The sequence below is a fragment of the Sturnus vulgaris genome, chromosome 1 (genome assembly GCF_052056855.1).
Source record: "Sturnus vulgaris isolate bStuVul1 chromosome 1, bStuVul1.hap1, whole genome shotgun sequence".
NCBI lineage: Eukaryota > Metazoa > Chordata > Aves > Passeriformes > Sturnidae > Sturnus > Sturnus vulgaris.
In genome coordinates, this window is record NC_142243.1 from 90,376,486 (window position 1) to 90,404,148 (window position 27,663).

At 38.8% G+C, this 27,663-nt stretch overlaps 1 protein-coding gene across 8 annotated transcripts in view; it reads left to right on the forward strand.

Moving 5' to 3' along the window:
• FHOD3 (formin homology 2 domain containing 3) overlaps window positions 1-27,663 on the forward strand; it is a 366,964-nt gene that overhangs the window by 41,152 nt on the left and 298,149 nt on the right. For all 8 annotated transcript variants that reach the window (XM_088171487.1, XM_088171498.1, XM_088171447.1 and 5 more), the window contains exon 3: window positions 12,325-12,389. In XM_088171487.1, coding sequence (XP_088027613.1) covers window positions 12,325-12,389 — 65 coding nt within the window. The remainder of the gene's footprint in view (window positions 1-12,324; window positions 12,390-27,663) is intronic.

Sequence of the window (27,663 nt, forward strand, 5' to 3'; positions counted from 1 at the left end):
TGTTGGTGGATCTCCTTGACACAGTATCTTCTGAAGAAATGATTAACAAATTAAGGTTCCTAATAATAATAATAAAATGCTACTACTTTTGTAGTTAAAAAATGAATGCTGATTTGTGAATATAAAATGTATTTAGAAAACAAGCATCTTCAAAATAACAACTTTGAAGAAATTTTACTGCAGGCCACGACTTGTTTTCTTAGTTTCAGCTTTAAAGCTGATTCGATGGTATAGAAGTAAATCTCTTCTGCATATACTGAGGTCAGAGACTGCAAGCTACTGTGCTGCACCAAAAGACACAAAATGCAAGGTCTGTGTGAGCTTTTGAAAAGCACCTGTAGTGCCCTGTCTCAGTGTGTGCTGTCTAGGAGGGGTCTGGAGTGTGACAGTAAGTACAGAAATTACAGGGATCACAATTTACTGTGTGTAGTAGAAGTCTGGGGATGTCAGATGGGGGTGCAGTCTGTGCACCTGACAGCTTCATTCCAATCTAGATGAAGAACCTTCAGGCAAGTAGCCAACAAAAAAAAGTTACAATACTGGATTTCACTGATATGCTTAACAAGAACTTCAAAGGGAAGCAGAGTTGGTTTTGCTCTTCTCCAAGTGCCCCAGTCTTGGAAACTGTACTGCACTCCCTCCAGTTGAGAAAGAAGCAGCATCCATAGCAGTGGCTCCCCTGTCTTGGACAAGGAGGCTCCATGAGCTCTTTACCCTCTGTGTGATTTTGGTTTGGGGTGGACAGGAGCCTGGGATTGGTAGACTTGACTGGGGCAGGTCATGGGCAGCTCTTGGAGTTGACATGAAATGTGAAAGGGCACAGTGGTCTAAATCCATGTGCCTGAGAGTAGTGTCAAAAGCTCATGGTGGCTTTTGGAGTGTAAGATGGTACCATAAATATCAAGTTCTGAAGTGTTCTGTGGTCTGGTTTTGCCCTATGAGTTTTTTTTTCTGTAGGTGTTGTTTTGTTTTTTTTTTGGTGAGGGGGTTTAAATGTTGGATTCTTTTAAGAGCTTGACCCATGATTTTACAGCTTTTGTTTGTCAGTACTGCAGCAGCTGTCTCTTTCTCTCCGACTTTGCCCCAGAGTTTATTCAGTTGTAAAGGGAAAAATCTACATGTCTACCAAGGAACCTGTGGAAACATTTGATGATTTGCTATTTTTGAATTTAGTGATTACTGCTGGCAAATGAATGCAATAAGAGTAGTTTTATTCCAAAATAATTTCCACTGCAAAATGTGTTGCAAAAATACTGTTGTGCTTAGCTCTCTTTCAGCCTGTTGCATACCAAATAAAGTGCCAAACCAAAAAGCGTGTGAATAATTCTTGCAGTTTTTGCTAGGACAACTTTTTTTAAAGATAGCCTAATTTGGCATTCAGGTTTGCATGTGAAAATAGCTGAGAAGTCCAGTATTTTATGGTGGAAACTTAAATAAAAACAGCTTATGGAAACAGCTGATGCCAGATGTTCTATTTAAAACCATTTAATTTTATTAACATTGAAGCTGCTTAATAGCTGTGTTTGCACTCTGCCCTCCTCCTTGATGACGAGGCTGTAAGTTAAGTGAGCGGCTCTCAAGACTTGGAAATGTGTTTCCCTTCAATTTGTGAGGAGGAAATCCCTTCCTCTCTCCATAAACAGATCATCTGCAGGGCTTCAGGTAGGGCTGCCAGAAAGTGCTTCAGGGCTGCTCTGAACTCAACTCGTGTTGTGAGTGGAACCACTGATTTGGGAATCCAAACCTGGAACAACACCAGCACTGTGGGCACTCACTGTCTGCTGGGGCAAGCCAGTCTAGTATTGCCCAGAGTGTGTGGGCAGCTGAGGGAGTTTGTGCTGGGTAATTAATAAAAGCTGTGAATTAGCTACACTTCCTATTCCATGGCAACTGTTCCTGCGTGTGCTCCTACCCGGCGGTAAATGCAGAAGTTTGTGTAAGCAAGCTCACAGTCGCTTTTATCCCATGGGGAATCCATTTGTCTATGTGCTTGGTGTGTGGTGTGTGTTTGTTTGGTTTACCCCTGACTAAACTAAGGTGGTAATCTGCTTCTGATAAAAATAAATGTCTCCAGTTTAACCTCCAGTTGTGAGCTAACAGCTTGAACCACTGCAAATCTGTGACTAGCCCAGGATCTCCAGTAATGAAGCCATGAAAATTAGTGAATACTGCCAGGGTTAAGACCACAGCAGTACAGCAAAACAGTAGCTTATTTCACATTTACTGCTCAGTAATTGTCCTCACTAGCAAAAGCATTGATGACCCGGCAATAAATATAAAGCCCATTTCCAAAGTGGAATTAATATGGAGAAATAAGTGGCCTGAGAACAGTGTTTTATATTTAAGAATTTGTATGTCAAGTTATGAAGAAGCCCTTGCCAAATATGGTGTTAATGGAAAACTTCCAAAAGCAGAAAGCGACACAAGGTATTATGTTGATCAGTGCAAAGTAGACTTTATTTTTATGTACTTATATACACATATTCATGTCCTAGTGCAAGGAAGGGCAGCTTTAAAATAGTTCTTGCTGAGTCTGGTTAAAATGATCACATTCTGATAAAGCGTAAATGACCAATTAAGTGCGTAGGGCATTGCTTTGAAATGTGTTGTGCTGCTTTGGATAATATCTTCTTCACTTTGTTGTCTTTTTAGTATCTTCAATTAAATTGGAAAACCATAAAAGATTAGCGTTTTCCCCTTAAGGTAGTAGAGAATGAATTCTAGTAAAAGGGAAGTGCTTGTGAAAAGTTCTTAAAGCTATTTTTTTACTAACTGAGTCAATTTTTTTCTTTTTTTAATTATATAAAAAAATTAGATGCCTCTTGTGGAGCTGTAGGTCAGATTAAGGTCAGGTATCAGGATCTTTTGTGAGAAATAAAATTATTATTCAGGTGTTGTTTATTTCTGCTTTGGAACGATGAAAATTCTAGTGAAGTTGGTCACAAAATCACCAAATGGGTCAGGTTGGAGGGTACCACAGTGGGACTTCTGGTCCAAACTCTCTGCTCAAGCAGGGTCATCCCAGGGCACATGGCCCAGGATTGTATCCAGATGGTTCTTGAATATTTTCAAGGAAGGAGACTGCACAACCTTTCTGGGCAACGTGTTCCAGTACTTTGTCACTTGCACAGTAAAGAAGTTCTTTCTTATGTCCAGGTAGAGCTTCCTGTGCAACAGGTTCTGCCCATTGCCTCTTGCTGGGCACCACTGAGCAGAGCCTGGACCAACCCTCTTGACACCTTTCCTTCTGATACTTCCAGATACTGAGATCCTCACTCAGTTGTCTCCTCTGGAAGCTGAACAGGCCCAGCACCCTCAGCCTTTCCCCATAGGAGAGATGTACTGGTCCCTTAAGGAACTTTGCAGCCCTCTGTTCTGGGTGCTCCAGGGGCTCTTTGTCTCTCTCGTCCTGAGGAGCCCAGAAGTGGACACAGCACTCCAGATGTGCCCTCACCAGAGCTGAGTAGAGGGGCAGGATGACTTCCCTCGACCTGCTGGCACTGCTCTTCCTAATGCAGATGACCTGCAGTGGTCTGGTACCGAAACTGTGGGTCCCACAGCGTGACTGGGAGCACTGGAGAGACCCTTTGTCTGAAGATGTGGAAGCATAAAGTGACTCAGCTGTTGGAGGTTAACTTATTTTACTTTTCCCCTTTCCCTTGTCCCATAGGTTCCCAGTTCTTCTAACATATTTTTCCCCAAAAAGCCAGATATTTCAAGGCATCTGTTTCTCGAAGTGTGAAGAGGTTTTAAATTAAAATCCTCATGTTATGTGAACTTCAAAGTACAAGTGATAGCAAAACCATATAACCAGAAATTACCTGGTGTAAAGATTCCTGGGAGGAATGTGCGGCCAGAGCTTGACAGTTGCTGGCAACAGTGGGCAATATGTAACCTAAGAACTGGAAAGCATTGGTCAAGTGATCTGTCATCTCTGAAGAAGAACATGATGCAAGATTGAAAAGAAGTGTGGAAACAATGCTTTTGGTTTTGTGTTTTACCCAGGAACAATATTATTGTAAAATTGTAAAATGTAATTCTCTTCACTATTTTCCAGCTCATAAAGTTTGTGTTTTTATAATACAAAAATATAAGATAGAGATTTAATTGATCATGCTATCAGTGTTCCACAGAATGACAGGATAAACATCCTGCTGAAAACAATTACATATTGCTTGTGCTTTTGGGTTGGGAAGGGACATAGTTTTGTTCATGAATGACAGCTCTTGAAAAATGGTCATTTTCTGACTGTGAAGGCAGCAGTCAACCCTCAAATATTTGAGGGGCTGTTGGAAGGTTTTTGTTTTAATGTGTGGAAATTGAGCCATTAACAACTGAGAAACAGCCAGCATGATGATTCAGAAATTACAGGGAGGAAGTGGGGAGGGGATTCTCACTTTCCAGCTTCTGAAGTTTGCTTGCACATAAACTACTAAAAAGAACAAATGGAACAAATGTTTCCCCCATTTTGAACTCGTTTCATTTTAGAGAGGGTAAAAGTGATTCAATATCTTTTTGGAAAAGTCATTGCCTTGTGGTGAGATATGCAGAGGACTGCACCTTTTACTGAGCTGTACTCAGAAGACATTAACAGTAAATAATTTGGTGTTATTCACGTGGCTTACAGTGCATACTTTGTGATTCCCTTGATTGTTTCACTCGACACCTTTGAGTTTCTCATTTTCTTCCTCCTTCTATCCCATTTTGTTTCCATTTAAAAAAGGGGGGGGGGGGAATTGAAAAAATTACAACCCTGCCTAGTAAATGTACTTGTGAAGAGTTAGGGGGATGTAAAAACCCAGCACCTCTGTAGCGACAGTCTGTAGATAGTCCTTATTTGAACAGTTGTACAGACAGTATTGTGTCAGCAAGGATGCTCTTCCACTGACTGGCATTCAGATGTAACTTTGCTGGCTGGTTTATAGGTTTTTAGTGGGAATGAGGCAGTCATTTGTTAAAATCATGTTGACAAATACAACGCAATATTAGAACAATCTGCAGGGGAAAAAAAGCACACATCTACTCATACTTTGTTCTTTTGTATGCCGTTGTTTGCTCCAATAATTTGCAAGATTTTCCCTGTCCACCTTTTGCTTAGGGAATACACTGGGATTATTTCTACTTGGATTAGTAAAGTTTTAATTATTTTTATGTTATGTTTTTTTTTAATGCAGAATGAATGGACATGAATAGTTGCTATCTGTTTAGTTATTTTTATCCACTCTTGTCAAATGATTGTTACTTTAATAAATGTGTCATGATCCAGGAATGCTCTGGATAGAACCATTCTGCAAAATAATTAGATGACTTACTTTGCAAGAACAGGATGCAGACACATTCTGACTTCATTCTAATTTTTTAGATGGAAAAAAATGAGGTAAGAAAGAAAAGCCCACTGACTGCCTATAAGGATGAGTGTTGTGTTTGTCTTGAACAACCTATCATATACCAGAATAGGTTGCTAGTGCTGTCATCCATTTGAAGAGTATTAGCATGTAAAAGACTTATTTTAAATTATTGGTGTTATTTCTTGAGCTCCTCTGCTTCCATTATTCAATGGCAATAACATGAGCTTGGATCTTTGACATGACAATTGGATCTTTGGATAATAATCACCTGAGAAATTCAAAAAGGTTACTTGTTTGGATAAGATTTTTGGATGAGTTTCAGGGAGATTCTTAATTCCACTCTCCGTACACATGTACACTCTCTCACTTTCAAAAGACTTGGCTTTTATACAACTTGGCTTTTATTTTTTTAGAAGTGTCAGAATTTTTTTTTTCAATCTCTTGAATCTGCAGTTGAATGGAGAAGCATATCATAGTGAAACGACAATCAAACAGTATCTTAACAGCTTTGAAATCAAAGCCTAGGATTTATGCTGTCTGAGTAATAGCAGGTTAAAAAACACTTTCCTTATTGTGTGTATGCTGGCTTGCAGATCTTTTTCAGGGAAAATCTGATAGACTCAAGTGCTTGAGCTCTGGCAAAATTTTCATCCTTTATGCACTCAACAAGGAAGAGTTTGTTTTCCATGTGGAGTACTCTAAACTATGAAGCAACTGTGAGGCAATACCCCATTGCAGAAGTATTTTCCACTCCCTAAAAAGTGTGTGTGAGTGAAGACTGAAATGGATGGGTTTTGAAACAAAAAACCAAAAGCCATTTGCAGAAGTATTGCACTCTAGAGCAGGTCTGTTGCCATGTGTTTGCTTCTGGTGGCACAGTGTAGTCTGGGCTTCTTTTGTGGGAGTCAGTGATTCTTTCTTGAGCTCGTAAGTTGCTGGATGCTGTTCTCATTAAGCTACTTCTGTTGGAAAACATGGATGTGATTATTGGAGATGGTTAATGGCCCACGAAGAAACCTGAGTGCTATGAGAAGCTGTAACAAGATGTGAAGCATGTGTTGTGCATGTGTATTTTGAAAGCAGCATCTGTGGTAGATAGGTTTTCATAATGGTTAGATTGTTACATCAGGCAGAATTAGCTGCAGAATTATTATAGGGTAAGTTGTCAGGTTAGGCTGATGTTAAATGCTGTCCAAGTCTGGAAAGAGTTTCAGTGTTATCTGGTTGAGGTTAGTTTTCATCCAACCTCTGCCCTCTTTGGGATAAACAGGCAAAAGCTCATGGTGTTGGTTTAGCTGGGTTCAGTAACCCATTGCGTTTGCTTTGGTAGTGGTTCTGAAGTATTATGAAAAAATCATCTGGTTATTTCGAGAGAGGCTTGGTATCTGATAAATGTATGCCTGGCTCATCTGATTCCCCCTGGTTCAAAGTTGGCCTCCCTGTGAGTGATTGATACTGCACTTCATAGCAGTGTGAAAAACTGAATATGGGGAGAGCTGGGGGCTGGGGGAGCAGCAAACCTTCCCATCTAGTAACAGCTGAATAATGAAAGTACCTATACTGTTTGCCAGTATATGATTTTATTTTCCTTGATTTGGTGAAACTTAAGAGGGCAAACCTTACGTAACCTGTAGGTTTTGATGTAGTTTTACAAGTTAAAAGCAGGCTGCAGCTGAGAACCTCTTGCTCTTTACAGCACTCCTCTAAAGCAGGGTGAGGAAGGGCAGCAGCTGTGCTGTTAGCCCAGTGTAGGGGGAAAGGTAGGGGCCATCCTCTGGACACCCATTCTTACAATCCCTTTACTGCTATTGCCAGTTTGAATTGAAACTTCTAGTATTTATTTTCTACCTCGTCTAGGCTATCATTCTAGAACCTTGGCTGGGATCTGAGGGAAAGGATACTCGTTAGTTTAAATAGCCAAACTTCTGTGTGCACAAACTAACTACTTTGCAGTTTTCAAGCGTTTTGCATTATTAAATATTTTTTCTCTCCGAGTTATTTTCAAGAATTATCCCTGTCTACAACTGACTGATAATGCTAATATTAATGGATGAAATCCGTGCTTGGAATAGAATAAAATGAGAGTAATGGGAATGTGCTACTTGAAAACTGCTCTGAGGGTAGGATATGATTACCTATTACAATATATTTATTTAAGAAAAACCAAAAAAACCAGAGTCACCCTAACAAGATGCATCGCTCTTAGTTGCTGTGTTGCCATGTGAATGTGTGTAGCACTGCATGAAAGATTGAAATTCAAATGTGCCTTTATGGGGTAACGGTTTTTTGTGTGCTTTAAATATTTCAGAAATAGAACAGTGTACAGGCCCTAGCTAAGAGCAGAGCTTTGACACACTCTTATCTATGTTAACTGAAAAGATCCAAATCGTTTGTGAGCTGCAATCATGGCTTCTAGCAGCATTTGACTCAGCTTCTGCTCATGATGGCCTTTTGATGATTCAGATGTCTGCGATAGATTTTATTTTTTGAGAAAATACAATGAAGAATAGTAAGTTTGCTTGTCTGTGTGACTGTAGAGTGTTATTAAAACCATTGCAATTTGACTGCTGCTGTGCTATAAAACTGTAGCTTTTTCCATGGTTGTCATGTATTGCATAGAAAGCAGAACAGGAGAACCCTGGAAGGATATAGCTTGGCCTTTTATAGAATTAACACCTTTAATCTAATGCATTTTCTTTATTGAGTTATTACGCGATCACTAAGAAGGTTAGAAAATGTTTTAAATGATAATGTGTTTTTAGAAGCAGGAGATTGTTTTAAAAGAGGCTAAATTTATTGAATTGAAATATCTAGGCCTTCAGAAGAATATTAGGAAGTCTGAATAATTACTGTCCTGAAAGAAAGAAAACATTGAAATAGAAAATGTATGTTAATTGATTCATTCTGCTATTTTACAAAGATGAGTTTTGTCAAGGAAATGATTGTGGTCTGTCTTCCTAATAATTCCAGTGAATCTTAACTGGATATTTACATAAAAATCCTATTTTTGATACCAGCAGGTCTTTAGTATAGGCCTGAGAAGAATGATGTCATGTCTTAATAATATAGACTCTCCTAAAATTTCCTTTCAAAGTTTCCTTGAAGCATTAAGAGGAAAATGGTGTGTTGGTTTTGGGATTAATTTATGTTTGTGGTTTTGGGGTTAAGTTATTATTATTTTGTTTATTAATATTTTTTCCCCTCTGTACCCCTAACAACATTCTTAATATTTTCTTTCTGGTCAAGGGATTACTTGGTTCATACAAAGGCTTTACTTCAAAACAAGTAACTGTTTAAGGCAGTGAATTGAAGTACTATTTTCAAAATGTCATTTAAATCAAGACTTGAAAATGTATAATTGAGTAAAATTATTTGTATTGTGGTACATAAACAATGACAAAAGAAAGCATTTATATTCCATAAGACAGGCACTCAGTGAGCTGTTGGCATGTGTTTATTTACTTTATTAGCTAAATCTAATATAGAAAAAGTTTTGTGTCTAGGTAACTCCAAAGACTAGAAGTTAATCTTATAGCAATAATGATTCTGATCTCAACACAGATCAACAGAATGCCGTGTCAGCACAATATGTGAAATTTACCTATTCTTCTACTGCTAAATTGCAGCTATTAAGTTAACTCTGTTAAATACTTCTTGGATATTTTAAAATAAATAGTAGCAATTTGCACTCACCGAAACATTTTTTAAAGGTCTTATCGATAGAAATATAAGCCCCAATTAAGAGTTGATTCCAAACTTCGTTACATGTCTAGGTTTTGTTTTTAATAAAAGAATCTTTTCTGCTGTGTATTTTTGAACCTACTTTGTTTTTAATGCAAATAGCCTGTCTGTCCAATGCACTTCCCCTTTCTGACCTGCTATCAAGACAAGCTTGCCTACAGGCATGCTTTTTAATACTATTTGGCCAGTAGTTCATGAGTCTGTGAAATCATGGATGGATTTCAAGTTACCCTTTTTTTTTTTTTTTGACATTTATTATTGTAATATGCTTTCCAGGAAATTGGTGTGTGCAGAATCATGGATGTAGAAATTTTCAGAGGTGATCTTCATTTTGCAAAACTGTTATTCATATTGCATGATAGTCAAAAGTATTCATCAGGAAGTTGCATAATTTCTAATATTTTACTTGTGACTGTTCTTATAATTAGCTGCTGTATAGTAAATCTAGTATGCCTAAACCCCACAAAATGTAGTGATGATCATGGTGTGGCCTGGGTGGAAGTGGGGGGAATGCATCATCATGAGTGAGTATTCATCTTTGTAATTTCTGGGGCTTGAAACATTGATTTTGGTAGGCTGGAAAAATTGCCAATGCAAACAGTGGGAGATAAAAATTTATGTTTGCCTGTGTGAGAATTTTCTGCCCTGGGAGGTATTACAATTGCAACTATAGTGTAGAACAGAGCCTGTAGAGGAGAGCTTGCTCTAAGTTTTGCTTTGAGTTTTCAGTGGTCTTTGTAAGGAAGTGAGGTAGAGGACAAGTAGTACAACTATTGAAGCTTGGAGAACTACCCAAAAAAAGGCCTTGTTTATATTAAGAAGCATCATGCATTACATTTTTAGAAAAGAGGGAAAAACTGTATTAAATTGTAATGGGCCTGAATCTCTACAGGCCATAAAATGGTGCTGATTTCTCAGGTCCTTGTGTTTATTCACTGTCTGATGGCTGGAATAGACCTACTGTCTATTCTTTCAGCAAATCACCACAGACCTGTAGATTTCAGTAGAGAGCTGGTGAAGTCATTGTACTCTACAGACTGCTAAAACACTGGAGAGTTCCATGATATTAGTGTCCATTATTTGTTAAATTAGCAGTTTCTTTTAGTTGATGAGTTTCTCAAGATGGGAAGAATAATGTCTAATTATATAGACTTCTTTTTCTTTGCTAACTCCTTTTACAATTCTGAAATAAACAATCTTTACTCAATTCTTCCATTTTCTGATTTTATCTTGGAGCATTTATGTATGTCAGGTGTAACCACAAGTCCATCAAGGATGGGAGATCAAGAAAAGCAGTTTCTGTACAGAATCAGATGTTGTGATGGGCAAGAGGTTTGGTCAAAAATTCCTCGCTAACTTGGCAAATTAAGTATTCCAGAGGAGTCCTGACACTCCTGTGGGGAGGGGCAACTGTTAAAAATCTGCAGGTTATGAACACAGGCAAAGACTGTGTCCAACCAGAACAACAGGAGAAGTTTAAGTGGACAGAGTCAATCCTAAACCTGGAACTGCTCCAGGAAATTCCACAGTCCAAACTGCAGCCTGTTTTTGTGGGGGGAAATAGTATTTGCTGCTTGGTGCTTCAAAAGTTTTTAAGAGAAGGGTTACACTTTCCCAACTTTGTCCTAATGATGTCCAAGCAGAGCCATTAAAGAGTAATTTCAATTAAAGGCTTTTTGTTTTGCCTTTTTTTTTTTTAAATCTGTGTTTAAGTTATTTGTTTTTTTTTTTTTTTTTAATCTGTGGAGAAATGTTGCCATTCTGGAACTGGAACTAAGTCTCCTGTTAGCAGGTACACAGGTCCACATTAACCACTTTTTTGCAGGTCCTTACTTTTCCTTGTTTTCCCATATGTTTTCCTAAAGGCAGTATTTTTCTGAAAATACCTGTCACTACTTCCCTTACCTTTTTTCCCCTGCAGATCTTTCAGAGAAATAATATGAAACTTTAGACTTTTTTTTCCTCCATGAAAATATTAAAAATATTTTTGTTCTGAAAAATAACTGTGGGCAGGATAACAGTAAGTTGGGGAAGAACTTCTGTTTTTACTGGAAAACTATATTAAGTTACAGCCAGTAGATTCTGCTGGGTGTTGGTGTAAAGAGCTTGGCCCTGAAGCCTCTCAGCAGAGTTGCAAAGTGTGCAACTGAAAAAGGTTGTGCTGGTTTATGCTCTAACTTGTATGTAGAAGTGGCTCTACGGTTTGCATGACAACCTGCATCTGATTGTGTTCTAAAAACAGTGTGCCTTCTTCATGAGTGTTTTCTCACAATAAATGCACTGAATCACAGAATGGCTGAGATAGGAAGGGACCTCTGGGGGTCATCTGGGCCACCTCGAGCCACTTGTCCAGGAATTGCATTTTTAGTTCCAGAGAAAAGAGGGAGAATATGCTGCCGTACAAGCATAAAGGACATTTGGCTTTTCTTATCCTCCCACCTTCCATCAGCTGAGCAGCTTTGGCTGCAGAAAGAAGGTGTTGTCAGTGCCCTCATGCCAGTTTGCCAGTGTAGCACCTAGAAGTCAAGAACTGTGCTCTTGTCCAGGTTGAAGAAATGCAACTAATGGTAATTTGACTGAAAACCAAATGAGGTATTTAGCAGCTAATTAAAAGAGTAATTCCATTTAAGTCAAATATGGAACTGAGAGTCAGAGGGAAGAAGGACCTCCGTTTTTCCTCTTTGCATGAAAAACACAGCTATAAAAAACACAGCTACTTTTGTGCTTTAAAAATCCATTAGGCTACATAAGCAGGCAGATCTCTGAAAGTGTCAGCAACTTCTTGTTCAACCTTGGATTTTCTTTTAATGCTTAATTATACCTAGTATTAAAGTATTTCTATGAAAACTAAAATGTGCAGTTATCACTAGATAATTCTCTAATACAGTTTTCATTGTGGTAGGCTGTCCTTGGTGAGTGTCCAAATTCCCACATAGATGCTCTCTTACTCCCTGTCCTCAGCAGAAGGGAGGGGAAATGAGGTTAAAAAAACCTTGTTCTTTGATATAAATATGGAGAGATCACTTAATCATTGCTATCATAGATAAAACAGTCTTGATGAGGAAAATTAATTTATTGCAGATTAAAATGGAAGTGGATTCTTAGAAACAAAGTCAGAATTTCTAGTGTCTTCCCTTCCCTCCCACCCTTTTTTTCCTAGGCTCAACTTGACTTGTTTATTTCCAATTACTCTTCTTCCTCACTATACCTTTACATACTTTTGTTCTCTTTTTAGGAGGGGCAAGAAGCACAGCATAATTCTGAGGACCCAGCTGTCAGTGAGAGTCCATGCCTGCATTGGTAAGTTAAGTTCTACATGTCTGAAAGAGAACAAATAAACAGAATCAATTTCCAGGAAGCAAATCTGGGTAGTATGAATCAGACTTGGCTCTATTCCAAATGGATGATAATGGCCAATAAATTGATTTTATTATTTTGTTTGTTGCATGCTGAAATTAGGCTGTATTAGCTACACTACCCTTAAAGCATGTTAAACAACATAGGAAAGTATAGCATTTGACAGTGAAATCAGATGGTTGGTGGTGCTTTGAAGAATCTTCCAATTATCTGTCTTGTCACAGCCTTTGTGTGCACCCAAAAAAGACTGTTCTGGATTGGGAATGGGATCTGAAGAATTGTTGGCTGACAGTTAACCACTCTATTTTAATAGCATGTAAAGTTTATTACTTCACATCTTGCAGATCTTGGCCGCCTATTTGTCATTATCACAGTGTCAGTGTCTTAAAAGCCCTGGTTAAAACAATGCTGTCACAAGGAGAAGTCTAATGAAAGTCATAATGTGCGTGTCAAAGAGCTTTAAGGTTGCATGCATGGAGGCTGATGGTCTGGGACAGCATTAATACATTCTACAGCATTCTACAGAGCAGAATGTTTCACTGAGTGTCAGTGGCAAAGCTAATGCTCATGTCCTGGTGACAGTATGACAGATTCTATGGGAGGCTGATTTAAAAAAAAAAAAAAAAAATTAAAATCCCATGTGCCTGTGCCACAGTTGTTTTCAGCTTCTCTGTAGCAGATTCAACAGTCTAATATGTTTAACTTGTTTTCCTTCTTGTTTTAAGAGGTCACAGCTGAAGCCTTGAAATATAGATCTCTTCCTTAAAAGGAAGAGGAGAAAGTCAAAACTTTGTGTCATTTCTACAGTGACTTTTGTAGGATTCAGGCTTTAAATACAACTAAACATTTTCCCCTGCCTCCGGGATACGTTATGAAATGGCATTTCTGAGAATTTGAACTGAGTATAAGCAACCTACAGAATTCCACAAATACCTTTCATTGAGAATGATCTCTAGATTGCCTTGTGCAGGAACAGTTTCTCCTCTACTACCATTGACTTGAGGAAGAACAGTAGAGCAAGCATACGTGTTAAGTGTTAGAGAAGGAACAGAGATGATGCAAAGTCTAAACTGATTTTATAAATGTGAGTGAAATTAGGAACAGCTTGGAGAAGATTGTTCTTGTTAGGTCTGAAGTATATTTGGCAAAACAGACCAGTGCAGCAAGACAAGATTTGATAAGTTTCCCAGATTGAGGTTTTATAAAAAGAATTTTCATGTAATTTTTTTTCTCCAGAGTGCAGCCATCGAGGAATTGGAGCACGTAAGGTTCTGAGCTTCAACGTGTGGTTACATTGTTGTTACCTGTATTCATTCAAGCTTACTGTGGGCAATTAGCCATATTACTGTGCATGTATCTTAATTGTTCCTGTAGGAAAGTGTAGTCCCTTGTCAGGTGCTGTTGCTGGCAGCAGTGATGCATTCAGCAGTGAGTACAGAGGAAGCCAGGCTGCAAAACTTGAGTCCAGATTTTAAACTCCTAGAGAAGAGGTGTGTTTGGATATGGGCTTTTGGCTTGGTTCATTATAGTCAGAAAAGCCAAATGCAAGTTCTGGTTCTAATTTCCATCCCCCCTGCTGAAGTTTAGATTTTTGGGGTAAGTTTTTGTTTCAGCCCCTAGCTTGATGTAATGTAGCTTTTGTCTTATTTTTTCATTTTTGTGTATCAAACTTGTCTTATTTTTTGGTATGGGATAGTTAGAATTCCCTGATAGTCAGGGAATATTCTGTGTTTCTAACTACTGGCACTGTTTGCAGAGCTGTGCCTGGTAGTCAAACCTGTCACAGAATAAGAGGGTTATTTCACTGGCGTAGTGGGTACTGCTTGTGTTCATGTGCACATCAGCTGCCTGTTAACGTCTCTTGAAATGCAAGCATTGGGTTTAGATGTTAAAAGATACGTAACATGTTTGGAGTAGAAGCTAGGAGCTAGAGGAATCCGAGATGGTGTTAGGTGGAGTAGAACTGTCATGCTTTGGGTGTTTTCTTTCAGTCTTCACAGTCTCCATGGAAAGGAATGTGGTTAGCAACGTTACTGACTCTGCAAAATCCCCAACAGGTAGCTAGGGCTGCTTTCTGAGGTGTGGTTTGTTATGTAGTGACCTTTCTGTAGAGCCTCCTGTCATCTTTGTATTCAGCATTTCACTTTGTTCTTAAGAGCTGATAGGTGTAAAGAAATAGTTCTCCCACCATAATCTGTCCCATTTCGAAGTCGGATCAATATTTTTTTCATTCTTCCTAACTCATTGTACTTTTAAATTGTGGGAAATAGCAGAAGTGTTTATGTTCAGATATCCAGATAAAGTTTTCCATCTTAGTGACTTCAAATCTCTGGAGAATTCATTGGGCTTAAGTGTCAGAGCATATATTGACTACAGGCCAATATTTTTGAGACCTGGGAAGACTTAGCAAGTCCCATATCAAGTGGGCTAGGGTTTTTTGTTTTAAGCAGAGCAGGGAAGGAATAATACTTAATAACTTGAGTACAGAAGTTATGGTATTTTCTTCCTGTTAAATACGAGTCCCTCTTAAGTACCTTAATTTAATGCATTAACACTTTCCCATTTTTCTAACTCTCAATTTGAGTTCTTTTCTCTTCTTACGTATTAAAGACTTTCAGCATGAAGGAACAAATTTTCTTTTAAATATTATTGTATTCTCCCATTTCGGCTTAATCCTGATTAAATGATCAGGATTAATTAATAGCTAATAGTTTTACATAATTTTAATACAGACTTCAATATTTAGAATGTTTCCTTATATCAAAAGAGCATTGCTCAAACTAATTCTGTTCAGAGAACATAACTAATTGGAAATTATGGATGCATTTTTGATGGCCAAAGACCTTAGTGGAGGAATCACAGAATCAGAGAATAGAGAGGGTTGGAAGGAACCTTAAAAGTCATCAAGTTCTAACCTCCTGCCATGGACACTGATGCCACCCACTAGAACAGGTTGCTCAGGGCCTCATCCAAGCTGGCCTTCTACACTTCCAGCGATGGGGCATCTACAGTTTCTCTGGGCATCTTGTTCCAGTGTCTCACCATTCTCACAGTAAAGAATTTCTTCCTAGCTTCTAATTTAAATCTGCCCTCTCTCAGTTAAAAACTATTGCCTTTTGTCCTATCACTAGCTGCCCATATAAAAAGTCACTCTTCTTTTTTAAAAGACCTCTTTGATTACTGCAAGGTTGCTATAAGGTCTCCTTGAAGCCTTATCTTCTCCAGGCTGACTAGTCCCAATTCTCTCAGCCTTCACAGGGGAGGTGACCAAAGGGCTTGGAGCATCTTTGTGCCCTTCAGATCTGTTCTACCAGGTCCATGTCCTCCCTGTGCTGGGGACCCCAGAGCTGGATGCAGCTCTCCAGGTGGGGTCTCACAAGGGCAGAGGGGAGGGGCCGAATCCCCTCACTCACCCTGCTGGCCACACTGATGCAGCCCAGAACATGGTTGGCCTTCTGGGCTCTGAATGCTCCTTAAATCAAATAGTGTCAACTGTATGGGTTTTTTTCCCACAAGCTTTCAAATTTGACCTTTTATTTAAATCGCATTTATTATGAGTTACTCCTCCTGTGGGAAAAGTCTTTTTAGTATTTTTGGCAACCATATGACTTTGTATTTAGTTGTGTCTTAACATTATTTTAGTTTATACATATTTAACAATTACAGGGCTCGGCTGAAGCCTTGATAAAGTCTGATGTAAGTGAGAATGTAACTACAGAGAGTGAACACCAACAATGTCAAAAGGTTTAGGCCCTGAAACTAAATGGAAGGTTTTAGTCAGAGCAACATTATGACAGTGAAGTTTTAAAGATTTTTACCAGCTCCACTTTTTCTGCAGAAGGACTTGATTTAACCATTATTAGGTCCTTGGTTGGCCAGCTCTGTTTGCAGCACCTGCTTCATTTGTTTATTTGTTGCTTCATAGTTTTTTCTCAAAATCTGTTTTGATCTCTGAGAGAAAGGGCCCCATTTACTCTTACATATCTGGATGCTGTATTTAGCCCCAAGAGAGCCCCATGTTCTCTTTTAAAATGCTTATTCCTGTGATGTTAAATCAGGAGTGCTACATCAGTGCTGAGAATGATGTTTGCATAAGGATCCATGACAATGACTTAGAATGATTCTGCCAAAAGAAGTTTGATATAAGCTTCAGTTTTTAATACAATGTAATACAAGAAGAATGCAAATAACAAAAGTTGATGTGATTCTGAGTGAATGTATTGACCTGGGATTACTTACAGTACTGTGGCTTGGAAGGTCAGCAGATGTTGCAAGGAGTATTTTAAATTTTAATACCTTTTTGCATCAGTTTATTGTTAAAAAAAAAGACAACTCCAAAACCCCAAGCCAAATAAACAAACAAAACCAACCAAAACACACACCCAGGACCCGCAATCAGTTATTTAAATGCTTTTGCACTGTAAAATTACATTTTTTGTATGGTTATATCTCTTTGCCTATCTTTGTGCAAAGTTTTCTTTTATCTGACAATAGATTAAAAATAATTTGCATAGATATTTGTGTATATTACATTTCATAGCTTGATCCAGTGAGGGCCCTAAAAAGAGTGCAAGTATGTTATTGCAAAATGTATAATATAGCTTCAGTATTAGTTGTTATAACCATTATAATCCCGTTCTATTTGCTCTTGCATGTGAGTAGATGCAGAGTTACCTCCACAGTGGATTATTCCCAACTCTGGGATACCAGTGCTGCCGTGCTGCACAGCGGCTCTTTCTAGCCCCTACTGTCAGGGCATCTGTGTTAACCAGCAGTGTTAGCACCAATAACCAGCCTTTCCACAGAGCTCTTGGGATTATCTTTTTTATATCCCCTTGCTCTTAATATCATTTAAGAAATGTAGCCATAAATGTCTTCTTGAGCGTGTATTGTTCTGGGATACCTGAGGGAAGCTATAAGCTGGTTGTAACCAGGGGGCTAGTAGAAGCCAGCTGTTTTTATTTGTCCTGTAATAGCTGAACTATGCAGATAGTCCTTTTTTCCATGTACAGTTTTCCCTTCTGTTATCCATTATGTGGACTTGTTTCATGTGTTAGAGCAGATATGATTAGATTCTGCAACTATTTCTGCATCTGCTGAACCTTCTGGTAGGACTTGCACCTCAAGCACGTGGAAGGACAAGTTCCTCCCGAGTGAAACCACAGTGCTTTCACAAAGGCAAAATCTTGTCTTGAGTCTGTAACTTTACCTGGTCCTTTGTTGCAGAGAAGTTGAGATACATGGACTGAAGAGGGGAAAAAACCGTGTTTTTTTCTCTTAAGGGTATAGCATAGTTGAAAAGTCAGTGCTGTTGTGGTTAAGGAAATGTTGCATTTCATTCTCTAAAGAGCAAAGTTAAGCTTGTGCCTAAAACCCATGTTCTTGGTACTGTCTCACATGAGATGCTTCTCCCTGCAAATATCATTATCCCATTTTATCTTTCTGAAATTTGTTCATTTGCTGAGTGCTGGAGTAGGCTTTTCATGGCCATGGACAATGTGAAATTCCCCTAGCTCACACTTTAAAACCTTGTTGCTTTGTTTTGTTCTTTTAAAGGAAATAACTTATGGATTTTAATATAAACAGCTTTCTTTTGATAAGGAAGTTTCTGAACCACTAAGAAAAGGAATCTTACGAAAAAGCTTTCCTAAAGGAAGTTTAATTGTGGGACTGTGAGCTCTTCATTTGGGCAAGTAGTGATACATTCCAAAGAAAGAGAGGAACTTTGGGTTGTTTGAAGGACATTTTGCAGTTTTATGTTCAGTGCTAGGCATTCCTAATAGAAAACATTTTCAGTCTGAGAGAGGGAACATGTGGAGAGCATTAGCAGTTCAGTAAAACGTGCAACCAATTCGGATTTAATTTAAAGGGAACAAAAGAGGTGCCTTGAGAATTTGTCGGAAGCGCTGTGGTTTTGCCTTCTTTGCACTGATGGTAACAGGAGAGAGAGAGAGGTGAGTTGAAATTGCTTTATCGAATATCTTCTTAGCATAATTGGGACCAAAAAGACTGTGATTAATGGATTTAACGGTGCTACACAGGGATCTTGCATGCATTATGGATTTGTAATCGTGATATGCTTCTTATGACTCTTGCTGTAACTTGGTAAAAGTTCTGACTTAAATGAAGATAATAAACAACATGCTTATTAGATGTAAACTGACATCACACAAATTGAAAAAACCTGAAATGAAATGCCAGAACTCGGGGGGAGTTTTTTAAGGGTTAGGCTTTTTTTAATAGAATAATTTGAGTTCTAGTTAAGGCAGTGCACACAGTACTTACTGGGGCCTGCATCCAGATGTGATTTGAGATATCTGGTTCAACTCTATTTGAGTGAAATGTGAAATAGCTGCAAAGGCTGTGATAAAAATACCTTTTTCAGCTTTTAGGATTATTTAAATTTTCTTTCCTGAGAATGTGGAATACAGATGCTCTAAGTAAAATCCCCTGGTTCCCAGATCAGATTACTTTGTGAAAAATCTATCCGTATAAATAACTTGTGGTTTTGCTTTAAAAATGTACACCTCTTTAAACTGAAATGCTAGATTTCTGTTGTACTCCTTGTGCACGTGTTTAGTCAGCCTCCTTTGTGGGGATGAGCCATAGTACTTCCCCATAACCTGTGATTTTCCTTCTGTTACCTCACTGAAAAGACTCTGGGCCAATCTTGTAGGATATCAGAAGATGTTTCAGATAAAGATAGATTTCCAAGGTTTGTCCCTGCATATTTAATTTGTGATTCTTAAAATAGACTTTGTAGCAAAAAGAACCAAGAGGCTGTAGAGTAGGTAATGGCTCCATTAGCGGTGCCATTTTCATATTAAAAGTGGTAGATTCTTGCATTAGATGGGCTTGTTCCAGCTTTGAAACATTTGTGGGGCATGCTAGTGGGATGCTTTTCTTATCTTGGGAAGCATTGTTTTAAAATGGAAACGCTTGGCTGACTCAACTTACAGTGGGAAGTGCTGCAGAAATTGAGTGAAACGTATTTGAATTTGGATATCCTCTTTCTGGCCCTTTTTTTACTGACAACTTTCCTCTTTTTTTTTTTTTTTTTCCATATGTAAAAATCTGCAAGAAAGATGGAATCTACTTTTGTAGATTATAAAGCCAAGAAGGTAAATTATTATGATACTTTGCTTCCCACTCCCCATCAGAAGTCCATTTAGACTTGTTTAAGATTTTTTTTTCTAAAGTAATTATAAAGTATCATATTATTGATACCTGGGATTTTTTTAAGTGGATTTTTTTCCCCTGCAATTTAAACACGTCTTTTTGAATATAAAAAAAAATTCTGTATAAAAAAGTTAACTGTTTATAGCTGCTTATAACGGACTCCTCTGGAAATAACTGATAACAACAGTTGTATTTACATCAATCAGGTCTGTGCTGTTGACAGCACATCAATAGCTGTTGATAGTTTTCATATAGTTTCCCTTTTTAGCTATTTGCACTTTCCACATACTTTATAGATACTTGTATTGATAGACAAAGCAGTTCTTCCTCTTATGGTCAATGTTCAGACTGTTGAACTTATTTTGCTGTAGACTGAAGTACAGCATGTTCAAGCCCTTAATTAGGGGGGGAAAGTTAATATTAAATATCTTCAAATAAATTACACTAGCATTACACTTGGAAAAGAACAGAATTATTTGTTTCCTGCCTCCATGTAAACCTGCTCTATACATAAGGTATAAACCAAACAAGTTAATTAGATTCAGATTAGTTCTCTTGAAAAAGTCCAGCATGCTCTCATGTTTTAAGCTTTACCCTGCAGAACAGTAAAACAAAATTAAGGACATAAACTATGGAAGAAAAATTGGAAGCTGTTACTTAAAAGCTGTGGGTTTGGAGTAGGAAATGTTGGTATTTCCATGTGATGTTGTTTTCACCCCAACTTCTGATTTAGCTTTGTTTGTAAGGAAGGCAGACGGTTGCTGATTTTCCTGGAGTGGAATTAGGCTAAATATAGTTCCATCCTCTCTGAGGTGTTCTGAGATGCATGACCTGTACATGCAGTGTAATAAAAGGGAAGAAGGGGTGTTAGTTCTTAAAACAGGGAATCATACTACTATGTAAAGGAAGCTTCTCTTCTCTTCAAAACTAAGCATTACATGTAAGCTTTTGATGCCTTATGATGGTTTATTTCATATTCGCTTAAAAAAGAAAATGTATGTGTGTCATTGAAACGCAAGGTTGGGAGATACATGTTTGAACCTTGTCAGCCTGACTGTCTTTAAAAATGGTGTAAGCAAAATATGCAAACTCATAGTCATTGATGCTTCAAGCAAATGCCACTTGCCAACTTTTTGTGAACTTGCTGCAAGTCCAGGTATATGAGTATCGTATTTCAGACCAGGACTATGTTATTTCAGTCCTTATACTTACTGAAAGGAAAGTTAAATTTTGTTACCATTTGAAGATCTCACTGTGGAAGATGATATAAAATACATGTGGTTTCATAATGCTGTTCGACTGATTTTTCATATGGTTTAATAACTTATTTTCCCCATAATGATATATAATGATAAATGCACTATCTCATAATTCAGCAGTCAGGAAAGAGTTGCTCTCTGTTGTTGATTATCATTATGGCATTCAAGTAGTGTGTACTGTTCTTTCCTTGCTTTCAGCTATTGTATTCCTCTTCCATTTACATTCTTTTCATCTTTTTCATGTGCAGCTGCTTTTATTTCTGTAGCAATTAAGATGATTTAATTTGTTAATTGTGTGCTTCTTAATTTATTTCTTTCATGAAAGAAATACTTCAAAGACTGAGGAGTTTTATTTAAATAGGTGGTAGAGCACCCTGATGTAATACATGTTGTTTTCTCTAAGACTGTTAAGTGAGATACACCAAATTGATTCAGTTTCAAGACTGAAGTGTTTGCTATCATGAAAAATATTGTGACAGTACCTCTGGAAGCATTTAGATGAAATTCTCATCTTGGGCTGAGAACCTGCCGTGATCAGATGTGGTCATGAGTGGTGGAAGAAGCACCACTCATTTTCATTATGGTTTTGTACTTGTATGAACTTGATGAAATTGAGGGAATCATGGTATCTCTGTCTAAAAGGGGAAGGAAGAGATGGCAATATTTAATTGGGAATATTATGTAATGTGGAAAAATTGCTTTATTTCACAACTTTTCATGTCTTCAAGTGTTTTTAAGTATGAGCTGTCCTTTTCTGGGTGTGGGTGTTTTGTTTGGAGGGGAGGGCAGAGTTTGTTTGGTTTTGGTGTTATTTTCGGTTGGCTGGTTGATTGGTTTTCTTGTGTTTTTTATGTGTAGCATCTGTATTTTAATAATGACAACATCTTCTTTAAGGCTTTCTTTCCCTGGTTATGACTCAACAAGGCACATAAAAATTTAGGCTACGAAGAGGTAAAGTTACGACCTCTTTATTTAGAACCCCAGCAGTTACTGTGGCTGAGCAGCATGCTATTGTAAGATGTAGGATGTCATAAGCTATGTCAGTTCATATTTAGCCGTTTGAGATAAGTCTGGTATGTATGAAGTTACATATCAGGTTTCTTTTAACCTTTCAGACGTTAAATATTTAGCTCTTGTCTTTCTACTAAAACATGAAGAGGTAAACTCTTTGCATAAAAAAGGCCCTGTTCCTGCAGGTTTATTTCTGCCTGTGGCCGTCCACAAGGTTAGCACATCAGCTTTAAGGGCCAGAATGGCTAAAAACTGGCATATCCAGTTAACTTGTTTCTGTACTGGGGAGTGAAATATAAATGTTGGATGTCTTCTTTACTTTTTCCCATAATCGTAAAGTCAGGTTCAACAGACACTTAAAACCCTATTCAGAATCAGATGCCTGTGGAGACATTTGCTTTCTCCTTGACTTTGTGTGGAAAGGTTCTTGTCAGGTTGTGCACAGTAGGAGACTTGGGACTGATCTTACCTGTGCTCAGGGGCTGGGGCTTTCCTCAGCCCTTTCAACAGTAGAGCTTTATTCTGTGATGCTGCATGAGCTGTTCTGGGCAGGGAGGATGGTGATGATGCTGGCAGGAGGACAGCCAGCTGTGACTGCCTTTCTGCTTCTTACTGCTCAGAGCATGCATGAGTGCTTCCTTGTAACTGCATCAGAAAAACATAAGGAGACTTCCTTACCTTTTTTCCCCCTCCATACTGTTATGCTGAAATGCTTGGTGTTGTGCTTAGGTAAAACTTAGTGTAGAAGACATGGGTATGTTTGCATGAAAGGTCTAGCACCATAAGTAACTAACCAGAAAACTTTTATCAAATCCCTCATGAGGGAATTCTGCCATATTATTCTCTTCAACAACAGTATATTACAACTTACTGATTTTTATTAATACCCATATGTTAAAATTTACAGTACGTTAAAAATACTTTGGAACCAGAAAGAGTGGGTGAGCAAATAAAATCAGCCCCTATATATTTGCTGGAATAGCGAGGTACTACTATGGTGTTCTCAGGGGTGGTGTACCTGGGGAAAAGGACGCTACAAGGATACTCTGAACAGCTCTTTAAAGCCCTTGGTGTGAGCACATGCTGTGCTTTTGACACAAGGTGAGTACAAATGATGAATAACAAGCACCTATAGGCACCCCAGACAACACACTCTGGGGCATTCTGGTAGCAGTGACTGAGTTTCCTGGATTTTCACTCTGAGCTTAGTAGTCTGCACATTGCTGTCACGATGGTCTTCTGTTTTATATTGTGTTCTGCAACTGTTGTGTGTGGTCTTCCCTTCTGTACAGTGCATGTTTCAGGCTGACATTCAGTCATTTGCAGATCTTTACTAGGACTTTGAGAGGAGTTTTTCTAATTCATCAGCTGTGAGATTGAATCTTTTTGTTTTAGAACCACTGAAATGCATATAATTTGGTACTAACTAGCAGGACCTAAAGGACCATCTGTGAGTTGACAGTACTTGTTTTACTAGGTCCCTTTTACCTTGGGGTGCTGGGTACTGTTTCCAGATGACCCCTGGGGATGCTTGTCTGGAAGTCAGGAAGTGGGAGCAATTCAAACACAGAAAATCCCAGTTTCTAAATCTCTCAGTAGGAAAAGACAAAACAAAAAGCTAAACAGGAAAACTGCAGGTGCTGTGCAGAAAAAGTATTTTTGCCTGTTTTGTGAAGACTTTAGTCTTACTCTTAAAAAAAAAACCCCAAAATTCCCCCTTCCCAAAAAGATCACCCAAGAACTCAAGAGAACCCTCCAATGCAAAAAACGCTCTAAATGCAACAAGGAAACAGCATGGATTTAGTTCTTCCCTCATTTCTTTGAGGCAGGAAAGCAGTAAGACCCTTGCAAGCCTTTTTTTAGCTGCCAGGTTGCTTCAGGTAATCAGACAGAATTATTCTTTCTCATATTGTTTAAATTGCTTTTAACGATGTAGGAAAAACCTGTTTTTAGGTGAAGGTTTACTGCTGTACCACTGCCAGGGTTTCTCTTGTTGTCAGCCTCTCAATGATGCCAGGCACGCTGCTCAGCCGCTGCATCAGCCACCAAGCGTCCTCTGTCATGGGGAGCAGAGCCAGCCCAGAGGGCACATCGGAGCATCTCAGTTATGGTCCCTGCCCTGAATTGCTCTTGCTCCATTGACCATAAAGGGAACAGATTTGGGAGAGGAATTGCCTGGTTGAGAGGTATGCATACAGTCCATTGCCCATTTCTGGTTTCTGTCTTCAGAGTCTTGATAGTCATTCTCGAATGACGACAGCTTTTTATTGAAGTTTGGTTCCTTGCCAAGCTCTGAATATAGTTGCACTGATTTAGTTTTCCTAGTTCCTGTCAGGATCTAATACATAATTTGTGTATGTAAATTTACTTTCTGGAATAAATCCTCTGAAGTTTTGCTGGAAAGAAATTTGTTAAGAGCACGTAAGATTCAGGGATTCAGGCTGTGAGTTACCTCCATTAGCTCTGCAGCCCATCACATGGAATCAAATGGAGGTAGAGTCTGCTCTGCATGTGTACTGAAAGCTTTACTAAGACTGAGACAGAAATTATCAACATTGGAGCACAAGACTTTCTGGGCAAACCCTTGCCCTAAAAGGTTCTTTGCTGTGAGAGTCGGTCCATTCTATCCTTAGGAAAAAACAGTCTTGCACTCAAATGAGATGGTGCTTTTTGATAACTTGTACCAGCCAGTTTCCCAGGGATCAGATGTGCAGGTACATGCCTTCCCAGGAGAAGAGGAAAGTGAAAGAGCTTTACTCTGGTCTTTCTGGCATGACCTCCCTCAGAGGAAGCAAGGAGCTTCCCGTGTTGCTGAGCCTGCCATGTTATGTGCCAAACTGCATACGCTTAAAAAGAGGATTTTGTGTCTCTCCTTTGCTGCCAAAGAGTTACTTTCTGGCATTGCCTGCTCCTCTTCTGAGCCTGATGCCCTGCAGCTGGCAGCTTCCGGAGGCGGCTGCCGCCTGCCTGTGCCTCCTGCTGACAGATGGGTTGGTGTCAGGCGGTCAGGCAGCCCCGGCATCCTGCCTTTGTGGGTCGACTCAGCTGTACTTTGGCATTCAGCACCCAGCTGGAAAGATCTTTTCTGTGTTTTCAAAGAGTAATAAGGAAAAGGAGGAGAGAGTACCTGCCTTCTCCCCACCAAAAAAACAAGGGGTCTGTTTTCAGGGCAGCTGAATGTCCTGGGCATCTAAATAAGATACCTTATCAGTGGTGGCTGTGGCACGTGTCAGCATTCACCCCTTTTACCCTGTCTTGTTGGTAGATAATGAAATTTTGACTTACACCTGTCAATTCTGCCTTCTTGATATGACAGCATTACAGGACCCACCTATGTCCCAGTGACCTCTTCAGACCTGTCTGTACTGCTACTGTTTACGTGCTTGCATATACATGACAACATTGCTTTTAATTTTTCTTTCTTTTTTTTCTTACTTCATTGATAGTACATGAAATGTATTACAACCTCAGTACTTCTTATCAGGGTTAGTTTGTTTTCTTCAGGAAGAAAAACAGTAGCACACTTTGGACAAAGGACCCAAATTCCTATCTGCCCACCCTTTCTTTTCATGAATGTTTTGAGTTTAAGTGACATCAAAATTATGCAGGGAATTATATTTACTTTTATCAGCCTCCCATTTCAGAATAAAAGTAGCTGTTGTGGATGGAGCATTTCCTTGCAGATGTGTGTTTGTCATTTTGAGCATCATATCGGATTTGGAAGTTAATGGTGTTACAAGGAAGTTTGTTGGCCAGTGTAAATTGGTGTGGAGCCCCACCTTCAGCATTCAGCCCTGCCTTTGTCTGTCCAAAGCAGTGGCCTGAGCAGCCGGGTCCATCTCCTTCTGCTGGTCTAGTACTTTTTCAGTAATCCCATAGTCCTCATGGGGCAGTGTGTGTGCAGCTGGGAACTTCGCATCTTCCCCTGAGCCTGAGGCTCCCAAAGTGCTGCTTCATGCATGACAAAGCAGGCAGCTTGCTTGTGGCTTTCAGGGGTTTTAATCAGACTGAACAAAACACATGCTGGGGAACAAGGTGATGTTCATGTTTTGTGGATTTTGCACATGTGCCCCAAGTGACTGGATTAGTTTTTCCCTTATGAGGTAATTAGGATTATGTTTCTCAGGCTCACTTCTTTGACAGTCTTGGTCAAATATAAGGAGATTAAATATCTTGGAAAAATGCATTTTCCTAAGAATTTATTTTCCATTTTGATTTGTAAGACTTTCATTAAAGATGTGTCTGTGAATAGCCCAGTTTTCTCCATCTTACGTTTATTGTTCCATGTTCTCTTGATTTTTGTAGCTGCCTGGTACTTTGGCTGCTCTGAACTCCATGAATAGGAAGGCCATATTTTGCTGCTTAAGTTCACAGAAAATGAATGAACACCTCTGGACAGCTGCAAAACAAATGCTGGTTAGAGACATTTGATTCTCTGCTTTCAGGTCTGGAAAATTCCAGTCTGGATTTTTTTTTTTTTTTAGGTGCCGCCTTTCTTTAAGTGTACTTTCTCTCTGATCATCTCCTGAAACCTGAACAGTGTTCCCTTTTGCAGCTGAATCACATGTGCAGTAGGAAAAATTTCAGCGTCTCTTGCCTGAGGACAACTGTGCAGGTAGAAAACAGTCTACAGACAGGATCTGTGGGAGCATTCCTTGCTAGCAAGTGAGGTAAAAGCATAAAAACTTATTCTGTTTTCTAAAGGGAAACCACTTTGTAATCCCTAGGAACCAAGTAGAAAGAAGAATACTATATCTACCACTTGCAGCATGAGTTTGCATATTTGGAAAAGTAAGCAGGTAATAATGTAGGGATAAGTAACTCCAACGTCTTCAGGAAGCAGTTATTTGTAGGGAAGTTGTGAATACATGGTCTTACTTTTGTGCTTTGATGAAATAAAACAGGCTTGCAAGCACATAGAGTGTACAGGTATAGTGAAAGTAAGTGCAGAACTGACTTACATTATACAGAGTGATCAAAAGAAACTATGAAGGTGATTGTTTTATTTTGTATATGATTATTTTACAGACATTAATTAGGTTTTTCCCAATGGATGACTTCTGATTGGTTTTCATCTTCCCTCTTAGAGTGGGCAAGCATGAAGAGATTCACAAACAGGCTGTGTAAGAAAATGGCCTTTTCTGGATTGGATCAAAGATTCATTTAGGCCAGTTCCCCAGTCCTTCTGCTTCTCTTTGCAACAGCTAGTTTAAGTTGTTGAAGTGAAGAATATAAAGAAGAGTGACAGTATTTCACCAGAGTGCTCTCCATACTCTGGCAGTTTTGTCCTTCAGGGACTCAAAGCTGGTGTCTCCAAGGCGGTGTCTTCATGGTTTGTCGTCCTCTGGAGATTTTCCTACTAGGAACCTGCCCAGCTACAGTTGAGACACCCTTCAAACTTTTAGTGTACAGAAAATATCACAAGCATGAGTTCAAACAGCTCAACTGCATCTGGGTGAGGGAGAGGGTTTTTTTTTTTGGTGAGGTTGTTTTGGTTTGGTTTGTTTTTTTTGTTTGTTTTGTTTTGTTTATTTTTTTTGTTTGTTTGGTTTGGGTTTTTTAGTTTTGTTTTTTTTTTTTTTTTTTTTTTTTACTTGAAACTTTAATTGTATTCCTGTAGCTGTTTTGGAAGAGGAGTTTGCTGTTCACCTTCAGCCTTCTGCTGAAATCATCTCAGTAGCTATCTTTCTCAGTTACTCTACTATACTCTCACCAGATCGTCTCTTTAAGGAGTGGAAATCCCCAAAAAGGATGGGAAATGCCTGTAA